This window comes from Panthera tigris, chromosome C1, assembly GCF_018350195.1.
Source record: "Panthera tigris isolate Pti1 chromosome C1, P.tigris_Pti1_mat1.1, whole genome shotgun sequence".
NCBI classification, from domain to species: Eukaryota; Metazoa; Chordata; class Mammalia; order Carnivora; family Felidae; genus Panthera; species Panthera tigris.
The window spans coordinates 50,528,218-50,545,724 of NC_056667.1; the positions used below are offsets into that span (position 1 = coordinate 50,528,218).

Consider the following 17,507-nt stretch of genomic DNA (forward strand, 5'->3'; position numbering starts at 1 on the left):
AATATAGAAGGAACATAGTAAACATGACCTGATGGAAATTTGTTGCAAGTGCTACACAGATTGCAGGTGTGATGGGATAATCATAGAGTAAACTTGACTTGTTTGGGGACTTACGCATTCAAGAAAAAGTATTACCTAAATAATTTTCCAGCTATTTATTTGATAATTGTGAAAATGGCAGTCAAAATTAAATTTAGACAGTGAAAGCATTAATTCCATTAAAAGGCACATGATACTACTTATTCAATTTTTTTTCTTTCAGGGAAAAACGCTACTAGATTCAAAGCATGGAGCTGAGGGGGAAGTTGGTGATGGCTTGAGCTTTCTATTTGTTAAAGAGGTTAAGGTTGCTGAGCCACAGGAGGTGAAGAACTTAGAGACCCAGGAGGAAGAATCTTCAGAGTGGGAGACAGAAGAGGAGGAAGAGGCCTCAGAGCTGGAAGGAGAGGGAGGAGAGACCTCAGAGCTGGATGAGGAAGAAGAGGCTTCAGGGATGGAGGAGGAGGGAGAAGAGACCTCAGAGCTGGATGAGGAAGAAGAGGCTTCAGGGCTGCAGGAGGAAGAAGAAGAGGAGGCTTCAGTATTATGTGAGAAACAGGATTCAACCTTTCAGTGTCATTCTTTGGTAAATACAAAATGTGGAGTTGAGGAAAAAACCAGTAATGGCTTGGAAATTGTTTTAATTAAAGAGGTAGAAGATTCTGAGCCAGAGGAGGAAGAAGGTTCAGAGTGGGAAATGGAAGTAGTCCTATCGTGGGAGGAAGGAGAGGACTCTGAAGTAGAAAATGTAAAGCCTGCCTCCCCAGTTGAGAGAAAAGAGGCCTCATATGGACCTAAAGAAATTGCTTATAATTATTTGGCTCCCAACTTTGAGAAGGAAAAACTAGCGAAACACCGGATGTTACAAAAAACCCAGAATAAAGAAGAAACAGCTACACCTAGAAACCAGGGAGTTGGGACAGTTTGTCCAACTTGGTGTTTTGCCTCTCCCTCAAAATCACTAGAGAGAAGTTCTGATGAGCAGAAAAGGCATTTATGTACAAAATCAAGTACTCCATCAGGAATCTCCAGATTTTCAAGGAAAACAGAGAAAGAGAGACAGAAAACTCTACAAACAGGTGAGCAAACATCTAAAGAAACAGACTTAATACAAGAGACAGAAGAAAACTTTAGAAGAAGTATAATTAACAACTTCAGAGAGATCCAGGAGGAGGTTGCAAATATTAAAAGTTACCTTCCAGAAGTCTTGGAAATAAAAAACTCAATAGATGTTCTCAATAGCAGAATAGACATACTTGAAGAGAGAATGGACAATCTAGAAGATCATATTGAAGAATTCTCTAAGGATACAATGCAAATGGCCAAACAGATAATAAATAGAGAAAGGTCAAGAGACATAGAAGATAGATCCAGAAGCTCCAATATCCGCTTGATAGGAATTCCAGAAAAAGATAATAAAGAAAATGGAGCAGAGGAAATAATGAAGGAACTCATTGAAGAAAACTTTCCTGAGCTAAAGGATTCAAGTCTTGAGATTGTTAGTGCTTACCGAATACCTAGTAAGATTGATGAGAAGAGACTCACTCCTAGACACATCTTGGTGAAATTTGGGAATTCCAATGATAAAGAAAAGATCATAAAGGCTTCCAGAAAGAGAAGAGAGATAACCTATAGAGGAACAAGAATCAGATTGACAGCAGACTTATCATTGGATACTCTAGATGCTAGAAGTAAATGGAGCAATATCATAAAAGTTCTGCAAGCAAAAGGCTTTACACCTAAAATCCTATACCCGGCCAAATTGGCATTCAGTTTTGAAGGTAAAACAAAGACATTTTTTGATACTGAAGAATTCACAAAGTTTATTTCTTGCATACCCTCGTTGCAAGAATTACTGGAGGATCTACTTTAGCATTCTAGGATGACTATAAATACATGTACACAATATATATTACCTTCCTCCCACAGCAAAAATCAATAAGGAAAGGTTGAAAATAAAATGCCACATTTCTACCCAGGAGGATGGACCTCAGTGTATTTGGGGAGTAGGGGAAGGGAAGGTTACTTTGTTGGCATAGTTAAAGGGTGTTTTAAAATGGTGTTAATCATTGTAGCTTGCATAGGAATAGACTTTTCTAAACTACCGGGGAGAGGGATGGAATCTGTTTGTAACCAGATAGGAAGAGGTGGGGTAAAAGTAATAGAAAAGCACTGGAAAAAAGATGACAGAAGTTAAATAGAAAAAAGATGGAAAAGTTGAACTTTTATCTTGAGAAGGATATTCAATTTTAATGTCATGATGTCAATCTTGAATCTTTATATTAAATGTTTTTCCTTTGATTATGCTTCATTTGCTTATGTTTTCTATTTTACACTTTCTAATCTATTTTGTCATTAATATAGTTAAATTTTACATTTTATTACATAAACCCATCCAAGGGAGAGGTCAAATGTATTGTCAATAGTTAGTCTAGAATAAAAAAAATGATTTGTAATGTATTGATAACTGAAGAAATTAAGAGAATGATGTAATCATTTTATGGCTTTTGTGTCAAGGGCTTATTTAGTATATTCAGTTTACAAAAAAAAAAAAAAAGTCCAGCTTTTGAAATACACTTCTTTTCTCAGTTCAGTCCTTCTGACTCTGGCCTTCATGGGCCTTTCTGCAAACTGATTGCTATTTCAAATGCCCTGGCCTCAGTACACCTGGCTTGGAGTTCTAATTTTACTGTGTGACCCCAGGCAAGTTACTAATGCTTCTTGAGTTCAGTTCTTTCATCTGTACCTGGGTTCATTCTTTCCTCGTGGGTGTCTTGTAAGATTCTGCAAGGTGATATTTGTGCCCAACATGATACACCTCAGTAGATGGGAAATCCTTCTTTGTGGCCAATAGATCTAAAGTAAGGCTGGTTGCCCTCCATTTTTTATTTTTATTTATTTAAGATTTTATTTTAAGTAATTTCTACGCTCAGTGTGGGGCTCGAAGTTACAACCCCAAGACCAGGAGTCACATGCTCCACCGACTGAGCCAGCCAAGGCACTCGCCCCACCCCAGTTTTTAGAATGAGCATCACAGGAGTCCATTTTCAGTTATGTTGTGAGCATGTGGGTGGGAAAACTGAAGATATTAATCATAGGTACTCCATTATCATACTTTGCTGCATTGTATTGCTATTACTGGCTAACAGGGTTTTTAATCCCAGTTTTCTTTTTTTAATGTTCATTTATTTTTGAAAGAGCATGAGTGGGGGAGGGGAAGAGAGGGAGGGTTACAGGATCTGAAGCAGGTCTGTGCCGACAGCAGAGAGCCTGATGCAGGGTTTAAACTCAACCGTGAGATCATGACCTGAGCCAAAGTCTGATGCTTAACCGACTGAGCTATCCATGCACCACTCCTAGTTTTTCTTTACTTTTGTAAAACTAAAAGTACTTTTTTGCTCTGCTTGTGAAATGATACAGGATGTTGAGAAAATAGTACTGTCCCATGTACCTTTCACCCTTCTCCCCCCAGTGGTAAAACGTCTTGAATAACTAGGGTTAAGTCACAAGGAAGGATTCTTCCCTAGATCCTTTGGAGGGAGCATGATCCTGTCAATACTCTAGTTTCAGACTTCTGGTCTCTAGAATTGTGTGTTTTTGTTTTAAGCCACCTACTTTGTTATAGTTTGTTATGGCAGCCCCAGGAAACTTTATATAGTGTTTGTGAACCCCGTTTGACACCCATGCACTGCTTTCTTTTAGACTAATAACCTGTTTCTGTAGACATGTGAGGGTGGAGAATTATAGGTCAAGGAGCAATTCTGCTGATGCTGATACACTTTTAATGACCAGATTGAGAGACAAACCTGTTAGCTATTCCTCTCCAACTTGGATGCTTACTTTGACCTACACCTACAAGGTCAAAACCCCCTTTGTTGTGGGATTCACTTGGGAATAGTATTTAAGTTGCTTTTTCCACTGGTGTGTGGAGGGATAAGAATTTTTAGACAAGAGTAGACAGTAGGGTAGGGGGCCCCTGGCTGGCTCAGTTGGTAGAGCATGCAACTCGATCTCTGAATTGTAAGTTTGAGCCCCAAGTTGGGTGTAGAGATTACTTAAATTTTTTTGAGAGCAAAAAGCAGGGGAGGGGAAGAGAGGGGGACAGAGAATCCAAAGCAGGCTCTGGTGAGAGCAGTGAGCCCAATGTGGGGCTCAAACTCAGGAACCACAAGGATCACGACATAAGCCAAAGTCCTACGCTAAGTGTCTGCCTCTTGATCTCAGTTCAGGTCATCATCTTGTGGTTTGTGAGTTAAAGCACCGCATTGGGCTCTGCATTGACAGTGAGGAACCTGCTTGGGATTCTGTCTTTCCCTCTCTGCCCCTCCCCTCCTTGTGCTCGTGCTGGTGCACATGTGCACTCTCTCTCAAACTTTATTAAAAAAATAAACACCGTTGGTAATATCCTTTAGTCCTTGCCACTCTATCAAATCCACAAAACCTCTTGTATTTTCCCTTTTATCTGGCCCTGATTCCTACTTTCCCTTCCCTGGAAAGGGTTCCCACCCACTAATAGTCCTATAGTTCACTGATGTTTTTCTTCTAAAGTATGTCCTTTTGTGAGTGATGGTGTTTCTAATTTATGTGAAAGGAATTATGCTTTGGATCTTATATATTTTTTAAAAAGATGTGTATATTGGTATGTACATAAGACTCAAGATTTCTAATGAATTTTACAGTATTTATCCACACTATTTTATCACTTTGTCTAGTGGTGGACACCCAGGCTGCTCCAACCCCCCACCCCACCCTGCAACAATGCTGCTTATGAACATCTTCGTCTCTGACCCCTTATGGACCTCAAAAAGAGTACCTGTTGGCTCCTGAAGTGAGCTTATGATTAATTCCTCTCAGTATTGCCAGGTTGCTCTTCACAATGGTTCTATTTTGTGAAAATAGGTGAAGACCACCTGGATGAAAACAAATCCGTGGTATTCATTCACACCTAGCTGTGATAAAGTAGTCAGCCCCCATGGCCAGTATTTCGCAGACTCAAAGGCAGCTGGGAGTGGAAGAGCTTTACATTGTTAAAGGGAAGGCTCCATATGCTCCTACTGAAAGTTATTGGCCTGGGAAGCTAACTACAAACAGGGCATCTTATGTTCGGGTTTTGGGGAACATACATGGCTTCTCTGGTTGGTTCCAAGTTGGAAATGGGAACCAACATAGGGAATTTGGTAGTCCTTGACCAAGTCTGACCATCCTGGGCCAATTGCTGCAAAGGTGGTTTGGCTTCCCAGGCTAATTGCTATAGAAGTTGTTGGTCAGAGTTCTGTTGTCCTAAGTACTTTGGCTATTTGTATATTTGACTGGAGTTCCCACTTCTACATCTTGTTTTTTAAGTTTATCTTGAGAAAGAGTGTGAGCAGGGGAGGGACAGAGAAGAGAGAGAATCCCAAGCAGACTCCACGCTGTTAGCTCGAGCCCAATGCCAGGCTCAGTCTCACAAACTGTCACTTCATGACCTGAGCCAGAATCAAGAGTTGGATGTTTGGGGCCCGGGGGCACCTAGATGACTCAGTTAAGTGTCTTGACTTTGGCTCAGGTCATGACCTCGTGGTTTGAGTTCAAGTCCCAAGTTGGGCTCTGCTGACAGCTCAGAGCCTGGAGCCTGCTTCAGATATTCTGTTTCCCTCTCTGCACCTCCCCCACTCATGCTCGTGCTCTTTACTCACTCTCTTTCTCTAGCTCTCTGAAAGAAGTAAATTAAATACAGTTGGATGCTTAACTGACTAAGCTACCCAGGTAACCTCTCACTCAACTTTTCTAATTTTTCCCAACATAATGAATGTAAAATAGTATCCCATTGTTGAAGATCTGTATTTCTCTAATTACTGAACTTGAGAAGGTAGCTGTCCCTATATTTTTAGTCATTTAGATTTCACCCTCTATTGCTGATTCATAAGCTTTACTCTTTTATCAATGACCGCCCCCCTCCCTTCTTTTTTGCCCTTAAGTAATCTCTACACCCAACATGGGGCTTGAACTCACAATCTCAAGATCAAGAGTCACATGCTCTCAGACTGAGCCAGCCAGGCACTCAAGGCTCTTTTGATTGTTGATTTACAAGACCCTCTTTGTATGTCTGGATAGTAACCTCATATTTTTGGAGGGTACAAATACATTCTCCCAGTTCATTACTCATTTGTTAATTTTGGCTGTTGTATCCTCTGAGTAGAAATCCTTACTATTTTATGTAATCAAACTAATAATTGTTTTTGCCGTCCGTTTCATGCTTTTAAAGTATTTTAAGAATTCCCTTCCCGGGGTGCCTGGGTGGCTCAGTTGGTTAAGCTTCTGACTCTTGGTTTTGGCTCAGGTCATGATCTCATATGAGTGAAATCCTATGGTATTTGTCTTTTCTCTGACTGCTTTAATTTAACATAATACAGTCTAACCAACTAAGCCACCCAGACACCCTAATTATTTTTAATTGTGGTCACAATCACATAACATTAAATTTACCATCTTAAACATTTTTAGGTGTACAGTTTAGTGTTAAGTACATTCATGTTGTGCAACAGATTTCTAGAACTTTATCTTGCAAAACTAAAACTATGTGTATATTAATTCCCTCTTCCCTTTCCCCCAGCAACAGCTTTCTACTTTGTTTTTATGATTTGACTACTTTCTTTTTTTATTTTTCTTTTTTATTTTATTTTTTAGAGACCAAGTGCAAGCGGGGGAGGGGCAGAGAGAGAGGGAGACACAAAATCTGAAGCAGGCTCCAGGCTCTGAGCTGTCAGCACAGGGCCCGATGCGGGGCTCGAACTCACAAACTGAGACGATGACCTGAGCCGAAGTCAGCCACTTAACTGACTAAGCCACCAGGGCACTCCTGATTTTGACTACTTTAGATCTCTCGTGAGTGACATCATCAGTATATGTCCTTTGATGACTGGCTTACTTAGTATAATATTCTCGAAATTCATCCATGTTGTAACATGTGATAGGATCTCATTTTTTTTTAAGGCTGTGTGACATTCCATTGTGTGTATATAACTACATTTCCTTTATCCATCTGTTCGTGGACATTTGGGTTGTTCATACCTCTTGGCTATTGTGAATAATGCTGTAATGAACATGAGTGTATAAATATCTCTTAAGATTCTGCTTTGAGTTCTTATGGATAAATACCCAGAAGTGGACTTGCTGGATCATATGGTAATTTTTAATTTTTTCAGGAGGTTTGGTATTGTGTTACATAGTGGCTGTACCATTTATGTTCCTAATTGCCTCCAGATTTTTAAAGAAGTGTGAACACCCTAGGGACTAAATCCCTACCCACATCTGTCCTTGTCTCTGTACGGTTAGCATATGAAGAGAGTTAGAAGGTACCAGTGGATCAACAAATTCTTTGCAACAAACCTTGAATGGTTTCCAGCCTTTCTCAGAAACTAATTGCTCCCTGCAAATCTGCATAGTCTGGGAAGTCAAAGACTTAAAGGAGATGATACCCATACTAAGCCTGAAGGTCCTAGAAGTTAGATGGGTAAAGACAAAAAGAAGGGCTTCCAGGTAGATAGAACAGCCTGGAAAACCCAGCACTGAAGAGGACTTGACTCCCGCAGAGAATTCCTATTGCTTCCTTGTGGCTCAAGCCTAAAGCTCTTCTAAAAAAAATCCACGTTTTTGACTTTCTGTTATTTCATTGTTAGTTTTTCTTTGGAAGTATGTGGTAATCTCCCCCAGGCAGACTGCACAGGCCAGGCTGTTAGAGACTGAGATGACCATCTCTTCTCACAAGGGAAGATATGAACTCAATACCAAGATTCCGAACATCTTTATGTTAAAACAGACATTCTCTGACTGTGTAGAGTTTATGGTCTTAGTGGGAAAGCCAGGCATTAAAGAAAGAATTGTGAGCTATATATAAGGGGAAGTGTACTGTGTTTTCTGGGAACCTTCAGAAAGGGGATTGAGAAGCCTTGGAAGGTTCATCATAGGAAATAGACTTAAGATGAGACGTGGAAGAAGTCAAGAAATAATAGATAACAGCCACAGCCAGTTTTGGAATTAGAGGGGAGAAGTTACAATTTCTTGGTAAATTTGCACAAGGTTAATAAGGAACGTGATGTTTTCCTTTTGCCAGTTTTTAGGGTCAGATCAGTGCATGCAGATCCCCCACTCAAGTCTGAGGAATAAATTCAAGCTGCTAAAGGTGAATAATTTGATATTTGTTGCCTTAGAGTTCTCTGAGCTGCGCAGTGCAGCCTCCAAGCCAGACAGGGATGACAAATGTTCCTAAGCCTAAGGACAGTGCCTGGGAAGCAGAATCAGAAGGTGACAATTTAGAGGTCTTGGGATTCTGTGATAAGCTGAGGGTACCTGCATCTTGTGAAAGGGAAGGAAGGGGAAGTTACCCATCATTTATCACTGAAACATCACAGCTGTTAGAACATTGGTTTTGGGTTGTTTGTTTGTTTGTTTTTATTTAAGTTTATTTATTTTGAGAGAGAACACGGGAGGGAGAGAGAGAGAATCCCAAGCAGACTCTGCACTGTCAGCTCAGAGCCTAATACGGGGCTTGACCTCACAAACTGCGAGATCATGATTTTGACTGAGCCAAGAAATGACTGAGCCAAATCAAGAATCAGATGCTGCAGGCGCCCTTAGAGCAATGATTTTTTAAAAAGTGATTTGTAGGGGCACCTGGGTGGCTCTGTCAGTTAAATGCCAGACTTCAGCTCAGGGCATGATCTCGCAGTTTGTGGGTTTAAGCCCCACATCGGGCTCTGTGCTGACAGCTCGGAGCCTGGAGCCTGCTTTTGGATTCTGTGTCTCCCTCTCTCTCTGCCCCTCCCCTGTTTGTGCTCTGTGTCTCTCTCATACAAAAATAAAAAATGAACATTTTGTAAAAATTAAAATAAAAGGTGATTTGCATACCTTGTGCACTTTTAGAGTACAATCATTTTTATTTTCTGCTTGTGTCCCTTAAATGATATCTTTTCATTAAAAGTCTTAGTAATCATCATTTTAGTTGCTGCATGATTCCTCAGACAAATATACCATCATTTGTTACATCTTTCTCCTGCCTTTGGACATTTTGGTTTTACTTCTGTAGTCAGCATAAGCATAAAATTGGAAGTTTTTAAGATTGGAACGTTTCCTTTTTTCAGCCCTATAGGACTCCTGCCGTAGGACTGTCTAGCAGGACTGGAATGAGTGGATCAAAGAGCATGGTCATTTTATGGCTTTTGCTAAATATTATCCATATTCCTTTCAAAAACCGTGTTCGCGGTTTCAGCTGTGTCAACTCCAAGGGCCAGCTCACCTCTGGCTGCCAACAAAGGATGTAATTGAAAACACATTACAATAGGAAAAAAGTAGTACCTATGTAACTTTCAAAATTCTAGTGAGAATACAAACCTGGTTGCATTATGTCACAGGGTATTATGATGAGGCTCCATACCTATTTAGCTACGTGTAGCTTGTGATTTTTTTAAGTGTACATCTTTAAGGACTTGTTCTCTCACATTTCCCTGCATTGCTGAAGAACCGGGCCTCTTTCTACCCACTAAATCTTTTATCTCCTCTGGTTTCATGTTTTTAACTTCTGTTGGTTTTAGCCTTTGTCTCATTTACATTAAATAGCCTTCATCGTATTTCCTTTAGGGTTTCTAAAATTTATTAAAAATTTTTGTTTTGGGGTGCCTAGGTGCCTCAGTTGGTTGAGGCCTACTCAGTTGGTTGACCTACTCTTGGTTTTGGTTCAGGTCATGATCTCACGGTTCGTGGGATCGAGCCCCGCGTTGGGCTCTGCACGGAGCTCTGTGCTGTCAGTCTGCTTGGGATTCTCTTCCTCTCTCTGCCTCTCACCCACTTGTGCATACGCACTCTCTCAAAATAAATAAACTTTAATTTTTTTGTTTCATTTCTTTTACCAATATTTACCTTTTTCTTATTCTTAATGTAGTTTAATTCCCTTCTTTTACTCTCATTTTCTATTTCACTTTAGGGTTATATTTATGTCTCCTTGCTCTTCTGGGTTTCATTTTAGTTTGTGTTTAGAGCAGAGCTGGAGAAGACAGTTCTCTAGGGAAGAAGTGTGGAGAGGACCTAGTGTGTTTACAAACAAATTTTGAGGCCACCGCTGCCCTTAAACTGCCCCTAATTCTAATCCCTGTGCAGTGGGGTCCCTCCCTTCACCCCAACCCACAAAAGGAGTCCAAGAAGCTAAGGGAGGAGCCTGCTCAGCCTTCCCCCTCCCCCTACCTTCTAGCCAAGCTCCCCGAATTTCCTGGCTAAACAGCTTGGAGCCCTATACTAGGGTTTTCCAGCACCTCTTACCTACCTAACCTAAAAACAGATAGCCGGTATGCATATGCTTGGGCCCTAAAGCTGGGCATGGACTGATGGAGTGTGGTTGTTTGGGGAGAGGTGGGGATGAGTCTGGATGTCCACCTGTATATAATAAGAACCCTCCAAAGAATGCACAGCAGGTAGGAGGAGGCGTTTGGCAGTGGCCCAGAGGTGATTCTCCTGTCCCACGACCTGGTATGGAACTCGGACAGGCCTGAGAATTCTGAACTAGAACGTGGCATGCTATGTCCTTATGAAGGCATATTTGTAGTACTTTGCTAGGCTTATAATTTTTAAATATTCAGGTAGGATGTGTGGGCCTCCCTTTGTACTCTTGCTCTAGAGTTAGAGGTGAGCCATTCTGATTTACTGAAACCTGGGAGCTTTTGAAGGGTTACGTTTAGGGGAATGTCCTGATCAAAACTATGCTCAGAGAATTTGGTGGTGAATTTTTTAAAAATGGAATTAAAGGAGAAGATCCTAGGATAAAGAAGGAGGTAGCTAAAACTTAGGGGGAAGAAGAAGACATCATTAAACAAGATACAAATTAAGTACAGAAAAATTATTTTTACCTTTAGTCAGAGGTAAAGAATAGAAACAAAGGTATAAGTTTTAAGATTAAGCAGACAAAATAGGGGCGCCTGGGTGGCTCAGTCAGTTGAGCGTCCGACTTAGCTCAGGTCATGATTGCACAGCTCGCGAGTTCAAGCCCTGCATCTGGCTCTGTGCTGACAGCTCAGAGCCTGGAGCCTGCTTCAGATTCTGTGTCTCCCTCTCTCTGCCCTTCCCCCACTAATGCTCTGTCTCTCTCTCAAAATAAACAAACATTAAAAAAAAAAAAAAGGGCAAAATGATGTATACCTTGAACTTCTACAGTGTTATATGTCAATTATGTCTCAAAAATAATTGGGGGGGGGTCTCCTAGGTGGCTTCAGTTGAGCATCTGACTCTTGATTTTGGCTCAGGTTATGACCTCAGGGTTGTAGGATCAAGTCCTGCATCAGGCTCCATGCTGAGGATAGAGCCTACTTAAGATTCTCTCTCTCTCTCTCTCTCTCTCTCTCTCTCTCTCTCTCTCTCTCTCGCTCCCTCCCTCTGCCCCTCTACCCCACTGACACACTCTTTCTCTCCTTAAAAAGAAAATGACTAATATAAAGAAAAGGACAGAGAGTTCAACCAACACAGAGTTAGAAGCAACAGAATGCATCCAGGTGATGCACTATGGAGCATTCTTACCAACTGTGCAGGCTGGATTCTTCATACAGTCCTTTCTTTCAAGGTTTTCACTTTGAAGGCCAAGGCCAAACTTTGTAGTTTAAGCTGATGATTTCCAGATTCAGGGAAGTTTTTTGAGGAGTCCTGCAGATTTGCTGCACCTGCCATCCCAAGGTAAAGGAGTATTTTGGTCCATGATGTCAAAGCCACATACTGTGTCAACTCAAGTTCTTCAAAGGAAATACAAAAACCTTGGGACCTTGAACTGCTAAACAGATTTACTACTCCAGTGTTGCCCAGTCTTGATTAAGATACTGCATGACTTTTCCTTCTCTGTTTCTCTTCTTTATCACTTTTGGTTTTACACAGAATTCGTTTTTTAATCATCAAAGCTAAAGACATAGCAAAAAAAATAAAGACATTATCACTTGAAGCTTATCACTGTCTGCTGTTCACCACTTAATCATGATGACACCATAACTCTAGCAAAAAGTCCAAAGAATTATTCACCCTCCCAAGCACACCAGTGGAATTGTAATATACTGGACAGTTAGAAGAACAATGGCGGTAGATCACCTTATTTAAACTTTTGAGATAATATAACAATTCAGACGTGGAAAACCCTTGTGAAATTTTCTTTCTTGTTTGGTAACAAGATCATTAATCCTTACAGCATACTGTAAGGTTTAAAGAGTAGAGTAAGCAATAAGGTGCCTGGGTGGCTCAGTTGGTTGAGCTTCCGACTTCCGCTCAGGTCATGATCTCTTGGTTTGTGAATTTGAGACCCGCGTCGGGCTCTGTGCTGACAGCTCGGAGCCTGGAGCCTGCTTCGGATTCTGTGTCTCCGTCTCTCTCTGCCCCTTGCCTGCTCACGCTCTGTCTCCATCTCTCAAAAATAAACAAACATTAAATTAAAAAAAAAAGTAAGCAAGAGTACTAGATAATACATTTGAAACATAAAAGACTACTGTAACCTTTACAGGCACAAAGTTGAAGTTTCAGGCAAGCCTAGATGATCTCCAGTTTTCATCAGAACTATAAATAGACCAACATCTAAATAAGCAGGTATCCCCAGGGGCCCCTGGCTGGCTCAGTCAGAAGAGCATGTGACTCTTGATCTCAGGGTCATAAGTTGGAGTCCCACAATGAATGTAGAGATTACTCAATAAACAGCACTCTTATCTACTCCAGAGAACCTGTTATACTTTGAACATTCATGTGGGTACTATAAAGATAGCGACCTGAATCACTTACCTGAAATTTCTTGCCTGCTTTCATGATTTTAGTCTTCTTTTTCAATGGGTGCATGATTTCCTGAAAAGTATGAATCTTCTGAGTACAGTTCATCTGGAAAAAACTGCCCTGTCCCATCTGCAGTTAATGAGATCAGCAGCCATCTTTTTTCTTCCATGATAACATGCTCTCCAAACAAAATCTGGATTTGCAAATCAGAGAGGCAAAGTTATCGAGTCTCCCTATTGCATAGAACAGTGGGAGGGCTAACCAAAATGTCTTTAGCGGTAACATTTGTAATAGTCTGTCCTGGAGATAACTGTTGGCAGCCTACCGCCTCAGCTGTATATGGGGACACACTGTCCCCACTCAGGCCCTTAAACTGACAGATTGCACGAGGTCCCAGCAGCAGCACCATCCCTCCTTGAAGGCCAAATCCTCACAGATTTGCCTGACTTCTAAAGAAAAAAAATTGTTACAAAAGTTTCTGTTATCTAATTACTTATACTGGGCTTTGTGCACATTAAACTCCTTGGGTTTACGGCTCTTCTACAAGTAGGAAATGGAGACAGACTTATATCTGAATTACAAAGCTGCAAAGCCAGTGAAATGAAAAACATTAATATAGCCATACCTACAAAGTTGTTCTTTTGGAATTTAATAGTTGTTCACAGCATGATTACCGTCGTCCTACCCACTCCAGAACAGGCTGTCTAGAATTCTGCCTGTCTTTAGGAGACTTGATTCTCACATGGTATTTCTCTTCAAACCCACTGGGGAGCCTGCCTTCCCTCAGCATGCCAAGACAGAAGCAGCTCTCATACTGAGGCAGAAACCTAGAAGATGCTTATATTAGGCTTTTTTTTTTCTTATTGGCTCCAAATTATAACATGAAATTAAATTGTTCCTGAGAACATGTGGACCCCCTCCCCCCCGATCCATTACTTGGAAAGTTATTAACTTTGCAAGCAAACTGTTAAAAAGTTAACATAGCAACAACTTGATGCAAGTAGTGAGTCTCAGGGCGCCTGGGTGGCTGAGTCAGTTGACCATCTGACTCTTGATTTCGGCTCAGGTCATAATCTCACAGTTTGTAGTTTTGAGCCCCTTGTTGGGCTTTGGGCTGACAGGGTGGAGCCTCCTCTCTGCTCCTCCCCTGCTCGCATTTCTTTCTCTCTCTCTCTTTCAGAATAAAATAAACTTTAAGAAAAGACTCCAACAACAATAAAGAACAATTAAAGAAAGAAAGAAGTGAGGCTCAAAAGCAAGATCCTTGCTGTCTCACCCAGAGTAAGGAGGGTGTGGTCCTGCCCCTCCAGCACCAGAGCCCCTCCCATCTCTGCTAAGGGGTTTAGGAACAGAAGAATCTGTGTTCCAAGCAGAGCCTAGGTGCACCAGGGGCAGAAAGCTTATGGGTCTTTAGGGGTTTTAATCATCATTGTCTCTTGATGCTTCCAGGGATTCTGGATTTGAGCATTGTCATCTGGCAGTAGGTCTCTCCAGATGAAGATAGGACTCTGCTGGGAGGAAAGGTATATGTCAAACTCTCTGCCATTCAAGAGTTTATATTCTAATTAGGAAATTTTTAATTTAAAAAACTGTATGTGCTCAAAAGACAGTGAAAACAAGTTTAAAAATTAAATCAAGGTAGGGGCCCCTGGGTGGCTCAGTCAGTTGAGCGTCCGACTTCGGCTCAGGTCATGATCTCGCGGTTTGTGAGTTCGTTGGGTTCTGTGCTAACAGCTCAGAGCCTGGAACCTGCTTCGGATTCTGTGTCTCCTCCTCTCTCTGCCCCTCCCCTGCTCATGCTCTGTTTCTCTGTCTCTCAATAATAAAAAAAGGTTAAAAAAATTAAATCGAGGCAACAAAGATTTTAAAGAGATTGTCACTGGTTTCTGTCTTATCTCATTACACTTCCCCATCCAGCCTCTCTGGACTGGCAGCTCTAAGAACGCATTGCCCTCTTCCTTCGCCTTGTCCATAGGCTGCTCCCGGGAACTTCAAAGCCCTCCTCCCCATTGTCACCTGGAAATTCCTTCCACTTAGCAGTTAGTATCACCTCCTCCAGGAAGCTCTCTTCAGCCCCAGCCTGGAGACAGGTAATTGAAAGACCACATTGGCGAAACCTGGAAGACTGATGGTCCCTTGTAGACAGCAGGGTGCTTGGCTGGAGCTTTTATTTTTTCTTCTAAAGTAACTTTTACCCCCAACGTGGGGCCAGAACTCACAACCCCCACAGATCAAGAGTCACATTCTCTACTGACTGACCCAGCCAGGTGCCCCTTGGCTGTAGCCTTTTTTTTTTTCTTTAATTATTTTTATTTTTTTAATGTTTGTTTATTCTTAAATTTTTTTTTTCCAACTTTTTTTTTTATTTATTTTTGGGACAGAGAGAGACAGAGCATGAACGGGGGAGGGGCAGAGAGAGAGGGAGACACAGAATCGGAAACAGGCTCCAGGCTCCGAGCCATCAGCCCAGAGCCTGACGCGGGGCTCGAACTCACGGACCGCGAGATCGTGACCTGGCTGAAGTCTGACGCTTAACCGACTGCGCCACCCAGGCGCCCCAATGTTTGTTTATTCTTGAGAAAGAGGGAGACACAGAATCTGAAGCAGGCTCCAGGCTCTGAGCTGTCAGCACAGATCCCAACATTGGCCTGAACCCACAAACTACAAGATCATGACCTGAACCGAAGTCAGATTCTACACCAACTGAGCCACCATCCAGGCACCCCGGCTGTAGCTTTTTAAATGCTGACTTAGGTAAGGATTGGTCCCAAGGTGGCACATGGCTGAGATAGCAGATAATAGTCCATTGGCTCACCAAAAGCCTGCCAGCCAAGAGGGGTCTCATAAGCTATCCGTTTCCTAGACAAGCCCTTAAAAAACAGTGGGTCCTCAAAATGAAGTATCCACACTCTTACCTACACTCCCCACCTGATTTCTTTATATTCCACATGAAAAAATTTTAAGTGTCTTAAAGGTGTTTGGGGAAGTGCTTACTTTTCTTGGGCAGTGACTTTTCCCTGCCCCCATGTGATCATCTTCTCCCGCGGCTTCCCTGTGTTGCTGCCTTTCTCTCCTTCCTAACCTTGAGTCCGTCTCATGGAGCCAGGTGTAGAAACAAAAATCAGATTGGCTTCAAGTAAAGTCACTGCAGCCTGTTGTCCCCTTTGTGTGCCAGAGGAGGCAGTCATAGAGAACAGATTCTGGCAGAGCAGGTGAGGCTGGAAACCATAATGGCTTGAGTCATGCTGGTAAGAGAATCACCTGCGTCCTATTTATGGTTAATTCTGCTATTCTTTCTTCCTTCAAATATCTGAAGTGTATTTATTTTAACATCTCTTTTAGATTTTTCTAATAGCTTTACTTTAGGAGGGAGTTCTCCCATTTAAGTATGTGAATTGTACTTAATGGCATTGGAGTTCTTCACATATATCCTACTTGTTCAAGAACTTTGTCGTTACATGACTTTGTGGAGGTCTCCATTTGGGGCAACTCCATTTGGTTGCCTCTGCTCAGGTTCTTTTTTTTTTTTTTTTTTTTAAGTTTATTTATTTTAAGAGAAAGAGAGCATGAGCAAGGGAGGGGAAGATGGAGAGAGAGGATCCCAAGCAGGCTCCATGCTATTAGCAAGGAGCCTGATGCAGGGCTCATCATAACCTGAGCTGAAATCAAGAGTTAGGCACCCAACCAACTACCCAGGTGCCACTTTGTTAATTTTTAAAATAATCTCTTTGCTCACTTTTATTTTTCTAGTAGGCTTAAGCTGGTGTTTTGTTTTTGTTTTGTTTTTTTGATGTGCAATCATATGCTTTGTAAATAATGACAATTTTGCAACCTCCTTTCTATTAATTACACATTGTAATTCAGTCCTTTTCTATTGGCAGGAGCTTCTAGAATAATATTCAATAACACTGTTAGTATTAGGCCCTCTGTTGAATCTGACTTGATCAGAAATGTTTCTGGTGTTTTAGCATTTTAAACACATCCTGGCTTTGGTTTTGAGAAATACTTTCACTAAGATAAAGGAATACCTTTCATTTTCTTTCTTTCTTTCTTTCTTTTTTTTTTTTTTTGGAAAGATTTGTTTATTATTTAGGAGAGAGATGGGGGGGAAGGGAGAGAAAGAGAGAGAGAGAGAATATGAGTCTCAAGTAGTCTCCACGTTCAGTGCAGAGCCTGACACAGGACTCTATCCCACAACCTGGGGATCTCAATCTTAGCTGAAATCAAGAGTCAGACACTCAGCCACCCAGGCACCCCTTAAAGATTTTATTTTTTTATAATAATTTTTTTTAATGTTATTTTATTTTTGACAGAGACAGAGCATGAGCGGGGGAGGGGCAGAGAGAGAGGGAGACACAGAATCCGAAGCAGGCTCCAGGCTCTGAGCTGTCAGCACAGAGCCTGACACAGGGCTCGAACTCACAGACCGCGAGATCGTGACCTGAGCCAAAGTTGGACGCTCAACCGACTGAGCCATCCAGGCTCTCCTAAAGATTTTATTTTTAAGTAATCTCTACAGCCAATGTGGGACTGGAACTCACAACCCCGAGATGGAGAGTCACATGCTCTGCTGACACAGCCAGCCAGGCACCTCTATTTTCATTTTATTAAGAGGCTTATAAGGAGGAATAGGTGTACAAATCTTAATGAATGCGTTTTTTTTTTTTAATTTTTTTAACGTTTATTTATTTTTTGAGACAGAGACAGAG

At 41.5% G+C, this 17,507-nt stretch overlaps 1 protein-coding gene across 1 annotated transcript in view; it reads left to right on the plus strand.

Annotated features, from left to right (window-relative positions):
- Positions 1–2,340, plus strand: part of L1TD1 (LINE1 type transposase domain containing 1) — a 28,376-nt gene extending 26,036 nt beyond the window's left edge. The window contains exon 5 of the mRNA XM_015540914.2: positions 263–2,340. Coding sequence (XP_015396400.2) covers positions 263–1,912 — 1,650 coding nt within the window. The 3' untranslated portion in view covers positions 1,913–2,340. The remainder of the gene's footprint in view (positions 1–262) is intronic.
- The last annotated feature ends 15,167 nt before the right edge of the window (positions 2,341–17,507 follow it).